Source organism: Rhinopithecus roxellana, chromosome 10 (genome assembly GCF_007565055.1).
Source record: "Rhinopithecus roxellana isolate Shanxi Qingling chromosome 10, ASM756505v1, whole genome shotgun sequence".
NCBI lineage: Eukaryota > Metazoa > Chordata > Mammalia > Primates > Cercopithecidae > Rhinopithecus > Rhinopithecus roxellana.
Window position 1 is genome coordinate 102,975,317 of NC_044558.1, and position 8,733 is coordinate 102,984,049.

The 8,733-nt window shown below is 58.8% G+C and overlaps 1 protein-coding gene across 2 annotated transcripts in view; it reads left to right on the forward strand.

The window, feature by feature from the left end:
• GALNT9 (polypeptide N-acetylgalactosaminyltransferase 9) overlaps positions 1-3,165 on the forward strand; it is a 121,556-nt gene extending 118,391 nt beyond the window's left edge. For both annotated transcript variants that reach the window (XM_030939911.1, XM_010378573.2), the window contains 3 exons: positions 303-398; positions 1,620-1,787; positions 2,316-3,165. In XM_030939911.1, the coding sequence (XP_030795771.1) occupies positions 303-398; positions 1,620-1,787; positions 2,316-2,462 (411 nt within the window). In that variant the 3' untranslated portion in view covers positions 2,463-3,165. The remainder of the gene's footprint in view (positions 1-302; positions 399-1,619; positions 1,788-2,315) is intronic.
• The last annotated feature ends 5,568 nt before the right edge of the window (positions 3,166-8,733 follow it).

The following is an 8,733-nucleotide window of genomic DNA, read 5'->3' on the forward strand; positions in this document are numbered from 1 at the left end:
GGCTCCATCCCTGCTGCTGAGAAAGGCTGACACCGCCGTCCTCAAGCCTCCCCTATTGACTGATGGCCAAGTCTCCCTCTGTGCATGGCAGATACATCCATGTCTCCATCAGTGACAAACTCGGTCGGCCACCCCTTCCCGGGAGGTCCAGCAAGTCCCTTCCCAGGCAGCCCACCCAGCCAGAGCACTCCACAAGCCCCCACCCCTCCCAGGAGCACCTCCTTAGGTGCTGGCTGCATGAGGCTCTGTGGGGCTCCACCCTCAGGTGACCCTGGACTTTCTCCTGGGGCTTCTGGTTGCAGGTGAGAAACAGCAAAGCCAGCGGCTACTGCCTGGACCAGGGAGCGGAGGACGGCGACCGGGCGATCCTCTACCCCTGCCACGGGATGTCCTCCCAGGTAGGAGTAGCAGCAGCCACCCATGGAGCTCCCAAGAGGGGCACCCCAGGCCACCCGGACCCCACACCCTGGGGCAGAGGCACGGGGCCAGCCTGCTGGGGTGTTCTGATGCCACCAGGGCTGCATTCCAGGGCTTGGAGCAGCCTGAGGGCCGCTCTAGAAGAGGCCTCCCAGCCTGCCCCACCTGGAAGGCAGCAGAACGTGGTGAATTGAACAGCCTGGGCCGGGCGCAGTGGCTCACACCTGTCATCCCAGCATGATGGGAGGCCAAGGCAGAGTCTGCTTGATCACGTAAGCCCAGGAATTGAGACCAGCCTGGGCAGTGTGGCGAAACCCTGTCTCTACAAAAAATATGAAAATTAGCCGGGCATGGTGGTGCATGCCTGTAGTCCCAGCTACTCAGGAGGCTGAGGCAGGAGGATCACCTGAGCCTGGGATGCAGAGGTTGAGCCAAGATCGTGCCACTGCACTCCAGCCTGGGCACCAGAGAAAGACCCTGTCTCAAAAAAATTAAAAGGAACCAGGCCTTTGGGGTCAGATGGGCTGTGGGCATATCACTGCCCCCTCAGTCAAGAGAGATGGCAACAGTATGTACCGCTCAGGGCTGTTGGTGATTAAAGTGGAAGATGTGGAAGCATTTGCCCCACGGTGGGTTAATATGGAAATAGTGCTGTTGCAACAGCAGTCTATTAACCACCGAGCCATCCCCACCTGGGCGGGACTCACCTGCAGCGCAGGCCCAGCCCCATGGAATCGGTGGTCAGGGACTGGCCATAGTGAAGGTCCAAGCCATTCTGACCACAACCTCCATAAAGAGCTGGGCATTTCTAGCCCCACGGGAATGCGTGTTCCGCTCACACATGGCGCTTTTCAGTGAGCACTGCGTGTCACCCAAAGTAAACCCGACTCCTGTCCTCCCTGAAACAAGTGGGGCCACGCTCTGAGTCTGAGCCCTGTTCATGACGTCTGTTGGGAGCCTGGCCCTGCGGAGCTTCTGGGCACCGTCCAGCCCACATCCCCATGTGGGCCCTGCCCGGCAGGCCTCTCCCACTCACAACAGTGTTCCCAGGGTGGGAGGCTCCAAGGCAGCCGCTCAGGGCCCCGTTTGCAGCTCGCACAGCCTTTCCGTGCTTACCAGGGAGAGCCTGGGCTGGAGCATGGGCCATGGCACTCCCGGGCCTGGACACTGCTCACACACAGCCCTGGTGGTCCTGTCCCCAGCTGGTGCGGTACAGCGCTGATGGCCTGCTACAGCTGGGGCCTCTGGGCTCCACAGCCTTCTTGCCCGACTCCAAGTGTCTGGTGGATGACGGCAGGGGCCGCACGCCCACCCTGAGGAAGTGTGAGGATGTGGCGAGGCCCACACAGCGGCTGTGGGACTTCACCCAGGTCAGCCACTGGGGAAGGGGGGCCGTGGGGTTGGGACAGGGCTGCTGGGACCCCTGGGCACCTCTGCCACTAGAGCCAGCCCACTGGGTGGGAGCTGGAGTGCAGCAGTGGGTGGTCAGGGGATGGGGCCTGGATCAGCTGCTCCCTCGAGGGCCCTGATTCTCATAGAGAGGGCAGGTGACTGGCCAGGGTCACATAGCCAGAGAGGGGCTGGGCTGGACAGTCTGATCATAGCCCTGAATCTGCCTCTTCCAGCCTCAGGTGCCCAGGGCAGAAGCAGGATTTAGGGAGGGGATGAGGTGTGACTCCAACCTGGGCTGCTAGCTCTGCGGGAATGATGGGAGATCCTCAAAGCTCCACTGACGTCAGCCCCTTCCTGGCCCCCGGGTGCTGCTGTGATGTGGGTCTCCATTCAAGCTGCCCCAAGAATGAGCACGAGGGCTGAGAGCACAAAGCAGCTGCCTGGGGGTGGGGGTGGGGGACGAGGAGCCTGCACCCCTGGCTGACTTGGTGTGACTGACCCCACAGAGCGGCCCCATTGTGAGCCGGGCCACGGGCCGCTGCCTGGAGGTGGAGATGTCCAAAGATGCCAACTTCGGGCTCCGGCTGGTGGTGCAGAGGTGCTCGGGGCAGAAGTGGATGATCAGAAACTGGATCAAACACGCACGGCACTGACCCCGCCTCTGCCTGGACCCCCACAGACCTCGGGAAGGGGCTGGTCCAAGCCAGTGTGGCTGAGTGGCCGGGGTATGCCCAGCAGACACAGCAGGGCAGGGCTCTATGTGCGGCCAGGACAGCAGAGGCCAAGGGGCCGAGGTGTGGCTGAGTGACCAGGGTGTCAGCCACTGCATCTGGAGTACAGCTCCTCCTAGGACAGGTGGCTCTACCCAAGGGAGGGCGTCTGGGGATAGTGATGCCGACTCAAACACGTGCCTTCTCCACGGTATCTCCTGGCCAGGCTGCTGGGACAGCCACCGCCTCTGCATGTACCACAGCCCCCATGCCCCATAGGGTGGCCAAGCCCCAGACCACGTGCCAGGCGGCGCCCCGGCGTCTTCCACCCGCGGCCTCCCATGCTCCAAGCAGCCTCCCCCAGCCCTTGCAACCGCTCAGCCCTCCAACCGAGACCTAAGTCACACATCGCAACGTAGCTCCTCATGGTCTGGTTAAGAGGGCTGCTGGGGGACATGGACGGCGACAAACCTGAGGCTGTGTCTAGGAGGCTGGTGCGACTGCTTCAGCAGAGACCAAATAAAGAGGATTAGGCAGCAGTGCTGTGTGTGTCTTCCTTGGAGCTGAGCTGGGGGGTGGGGCCTGGGCCCTGCCACAGCCCAGCCCCTCGCCTGTTTTAATAAATAGTTTTATTGGCGCCCAGCCATGCCCATTTGCTTACTATTGTCTGTGGCCACCGCTGTGGGGCTCTCGGTGCAGAGTTGAGCCATGGCCGCGTAGCTCACAAAGCCGCAGACGTGGACTCTGGCTGACGCCCGTGCTGGGATGTGGCCCGGCAGGCGGCCTCACGTGTGCAGACAGACCATAAACTCAACACAGCCAGAAAAATGGAGGAGAGCACGTCCCCTGCAGCCGCACATGGCAGCTGGAGGCCGTCAGCCTGAGAACTCACCCGAACAGAAAACCAAAACCACGTGTTCTTATTCATGGGAGCTGAACGCTGTATGCACACGACACAGAGAGGGAACAGCAGATGCCAGGGACTCTAGAGGGGCGGGTGGGAGGAGGATGAGGGCTGGAAAACCACCTGTCCGGAGCCGCGTCCACTCCCCGGGTGAAGGGATCATTAGAAGCCAAAACCTCAGCATCACGCTATATACCCACATAACAAACCCACACATGTATCCATGAATCTAAAATTAAAAAAAAAAACAGGCCCGGCACGGTGGCTCATGCCTATAATCCCAGCACTTTGGGAGGCTGAGGCAGGTGGATTAACTGAGGTCAGGAATTCGAGGCCATCCCGGCTAACATGGTGAAATCTCATCTCTACTAAAAATACAAAAATTAGCCAGGCGTGGTGGGTGCACCTGTAATCCCAGCTACTCTGGATGCCGAGGCAGGAGAATAGCTTGAACCCAGGGAGGTGGAGGTTGCAGTGAGCCAAAATCACCCCACAGCACTCCAGCCTGGACCACAGAGAGAGACTCCATCTCAAATAAATAAAACAATGGGTACCAAATTTGGCAAGTCCAGGCTCCGAGTCTCCAGGGAGTGAGGACGCTGACCTGTTGTCACCAGTCGGAGTTCAGCCTGCAGGGACACTTCACTGGCCACTAGCCCTGGGGGAGGCGGTGGGCTGTGCTTCACTGCTCTTTCCAACGCCTGGGGTGGCGTGTTCCTCCCCCAGCACCCTGCCGTGGGGGTGCCCACCCACCACACGGCCCCTCTGCTCAACCCCTTCCTCTGGGACTCCCCAGTTGCTGCTTCCTGTTCCTGTAAGAAGCCCTGAGGGGTCCCAGTTCCTCTGTTCTCAGCAGAGAATTCTCCCAGCCCCAGCCCAATCCTCAGCCCTCTGCTAGTGCAGACCTTGCCAAAACTCTGTGGCAAAACATGGGCAGTAAGTGGGGCCCCAAAAGTCAGTGGCTTGCCAGGGACCCCCCCACCCCCAGCCAGACTCACGGGACTCCAGAAGTTTCCCAGGCGAAGTCAGGATGTGCAGAGTCCCTTCGCTTGCAATGTGCAGTGCCTGTAGTTTAGACCAAGAGGATGGCAGGTGCAAACTTGGCTCACTCACACTCCAATTCATTAGGCAAATTGACAGGCAAGTCAAAACTGGCTTGTTCGTAGCCCACACAGGATCCCACGTAAAACCTGACGCCTGGAAAATTACTCCAGAATCCTCAGTAGAACTCCCGCCCTCCAGGGAAGTGAGCATCCCTCCTGCCGAGGGAAGCCTAAGGCTGCCCCACCTCACCTGATCCAGCCCCTCCTCCCTGGCACCAGGAGGAGTCCCGAGGGGAGCGCCTGGGAAGGCGGGTCCCTGCCGGGAGGCGGAGGTGAGGCCCTGTCCACGCTGTCCGGACAAGAGACTCTTCACAGGCATGACCTCGACGTGGTGAACACTCTGCTTCACCAAAGACACCCCCCAGCATCTTATTTCCCCGACTATTCCCCACTGTTCTTACCTGCTTAAGTGGTCACACGCCTCTCGAGACCTGCCCCTGTTCCGGAGAAAGTGCCCATGGATCCGAAAGATCATTTAATCCAAAGAGCTCCCCACCCTCACATGGGTGGGCCAGAGCTGGAGACGCCCCAACGTCTGCTGCTGCCGCTGCACCTGCTGCCACACGGTGTCACTGTTGAAGTCGGTCCCTGCGTGGCTGCGTGGCCAACACTTGGCCGTGGCCACCAGGACATCCTTGCTGGCCTAGACTCACGCCTGCCTCACAGGGGTGCCCCATGTGGGGACCAGCCATACCTGTTTAAGTCGCAGTGATGTGCTGATGTAGATCAGGTGCTTGTCCCCTCCACATTTCAGGTTGAAATTTGACCAACACGGAGGTGGTGCCTGCTGGGAGGTGTTTGGGTGGATCCCTACATGAACAGTCCAGCGCCATCCTCATGGTAACTAACGTCCACTCTAGTAGTTCCCGAGGGACCTGGTTGTTAGAAGGGTCCTGGCACCACCCTCCCTGCTCCCTCCCTCACCACGTCCCCTCTGCTCCGAGTAGAAGCTCCCTGAGGCCCTCCCAGAAGCAGATGCTAGTGCTTCCTGCAGGCCCGTGGGCCAATTACACCCCTTTTCTTCATGAATTACCCCGTCTCAGATGTTCCTTTATATAAAACACAGCAAAATGCCAAACGGACAGAGACATGCACTTGCTCTGACCCCGGCACAGTCCCTGGGCTCAGGAAAACTTGCAGTGCCGTCTGTGGGCTGTGCCGTCCGTGGGCTGTGCCGAAGCCACTGTGATCCCCTAAACCCTTTGACACGTGCGGACACGTCCCTTCCTGTAAGGCACAATCACTCCTCCTCATGGACTTCTCTGTCCTGTTTCGTAACCACGGGTCCTCGGTTGGGGTCACCCCAATTGTATCAGGTGGGATCTAACCAGTCAAACAAGGGGATTTAATACGGACCCAATTGCCCAAGTGAGGGAAGAACCGAGGCTTTGACCAGGGGACGATGAGTCGGCCCAGGCTCACAACTGCCGAAACCCCTACCAACACCCACAGGCTGGAGGGCCTGGGAGCTGGGGCTCTGGCGGTCGGCGGGGGGCCTACAGCAGGCAACTCCAAGCTCAGAGATGGCGGGTCGGTCACCTGAAACGGTCCGTGGTGGACAGACAGGCACCACAGCTGGCGACGCAACACGCCACGGCTGTGCTTCCGAGAGTTGGTGTCAGACACTCGCCAGCACACCCCCAACTCGCCCTCCCGAGACCCCCAAACGCAGAGCATCTCCCCAGTCAAACAGACGCGACCGAGAAGCAGGGCACCTCCCCAGTCCGACGAACGCAACCGACAGGACGCACAAGAGATCCCTTTCAGAGCAAGGTCTACGGAAATGCCAGCTCCTGTCCCAGTTCTTCAGAAAAGCTGCTGGCAACCATTCTCTTCTCCTTAGAGGAGGAAGAGGAGGAGGGAGGAGGAAGGACAGAGGAGGATGAGGGAGGAAGGAAGATGTTTAAATAAGGGTGAAATTTTAATCCTATTTAATTCTTCAAATACCTTAAGTAGTACTGAGCACTCCTGTGCCCATTAAGGAGAAACAGAGGCTGGGAGGAATAAAACGACTCTGCACAAGACACACCATCACAGAGGCGAACCCGGGGGTCCCACCCAGATCCATGGGACCCCAAACCTGCGACCTTCCACCCTGCCTGGCTGCCCAGTATTTTTTTCTTTTTAAACAGTCATGTTTTAAATGGCAAGGACACAAGCAAATAGAATTTAGTAAAACTTAATATCAGGCCTGCTTCTCACATTGATTCAATTAAAATCTGGCTCTGCAGCAGATTCAGAAAAATCCACGTCGTCTGTTTGACACGGTTCATTGGCACCTGACAAGCAGGGCTCGGAGCGGCCGTTACGGGAGCAGGCACTCCTGGTGGAAGCAGTGAACAAACACGTCATTCTTCTCCTTGCTTTGCTCTTGACAGAGATCATGGGCTTCCGAATTTAGTTTTGCCTCTAATAAAAATGCCTATCGCCTGATGAGTCTCATGTATGGCTCAGACCGACTTCAAGAGTGGGTCCCACAGGAAGCAGCGTGCAGGGGGGTCTGTCCCCAGGGCGGGGCACCCTTGAAGGGCCCCAGCAGGGGTGCAGGCCAGGCTGGTGTTGACCAGGGGCCCAACCACACAGAGCGTCGGGGTCTCCCAAGCACCCCATCTTCATCACAGGCAAGTTTAGTTCTGGTCGAAGCAAGGTGAAGGGCAGACTCCAGGGCGGGGGCCCCTCTGAGGGAGCTGCAGGGACAGCTCTGGGGTCTGCAGAGGGGGGCAGCAGCAGACACACCTGGGCGCCCTCTCCTCGCTGGGCAGCTTTGGGGAAATTACTTTCTCCTTCTGAACTGTGTTTAATTCAAACAAGAAATAATACGGGCTCCAAAGCTTTGCTGTGAGAATTAGGAAAAAAGCACATCATACCTGTTACATTCTTGGGTGGTTTTGATTTTTATTTGCGTCTTGTATTTCCTAAATTTTCTGCAAAGAAAACTTGTCTGTAATGAAGGATAATTGGCTCCTTTGTTTATTAACATTCATGGCGCTCTCCCTCACAGCAGCGGCCCGTTCCCGCACGGTGCCCGGCTTCCCGCCCCGAGACACAAGGAGGCTTCTAGAGGAATCACCCCTTTCACCGTTCACTGCTGTCCGGCAACCAGGCCCCGTGCTGGCGCTCACTGGCTGGCCCGCAGGCCACAACTCACACCATGTCCTCCCCACCTGCCAGGCACGGGCTCAGCAGCCTGCTGGGCTTGTGACTGCCCCAGTCCCAGTCACAAGGTCCTCCCATCTTTGTGCTCAGTGCTGCCGTAACACAGGGCCACAGCAGACCGCTTCAGACAGCAGGATTGATTCCCTCACAGTCCCAGGAACAGAGTCCAAGGCCCAGGTACCGGCCGGGCTCCCTCTGAGGGCTCCAGGGCTCCTCCTGCCTCCTCCCTCGCTGGGCCTGACCCCCCTCTGCTGCCGGTGGCCTGTTCCCCGCCCCACCCCTATGTGTCTCCTCCACACCGCATCCTCACGTCACCCTGCAGGGTCACCAGCCTCAGATTCAGGGCCCCTCCTCTTAATGTTCCATCGGCTAAGGCCTTCTCTTTAAATATGTCTCATTTGAGGGTTCTGGGTGGACACGAATTTTGGAGAGACAGCCCCTGACCTTCTCCTATTGCCCAAATAGGCCCAGAAACTTCCCCGAGTCCTTTGAGGCGCACAGCTGTACTGAGGTCTGTGGGGAAAAGAGAAAGGCTGAGCTGCCCGCTGGACACGTGTGTCCCTGAGCCCCGAAGTCCATCATCAGAACGGCCCCTCGACATGTGCGTAGCCAACAAGCACACAGAAAAGGCACAACATCAGCAGACACCGCAGGCTGCAGAGGAAAGCCACGGCGGCCGGACTGGCTAACGCACCCACTGGCACACGGGCGAGCCTCAGAGCACCCCTAACGCCCACCCACTGCTGGCGGGAGCATGAGAGGCTACAGGCACTTGGAGCCACCATGGGCCACCACCTCTCTAGAAAGGTAACTCAGAGCTCCCCAGCCCGGCAATCCCACACCTGGATTCACCCAAGGGGCATGAAGACACGTCCCCAAAGACTTACAGTAAAATACAGCGGCTTTATTCACAATAGTCCAGAGCTGCAAGCAGCCCAGATGCCCCGCGAGTGAGGGGCAGCCTCTGCAGGGCCTGTGCCTGAAACGGCTCTTGGCGGAGAGGAGCGGCCGCGCGGCAGGAGAGAGCCTGAGGGACCAGGACGCAGGGAGC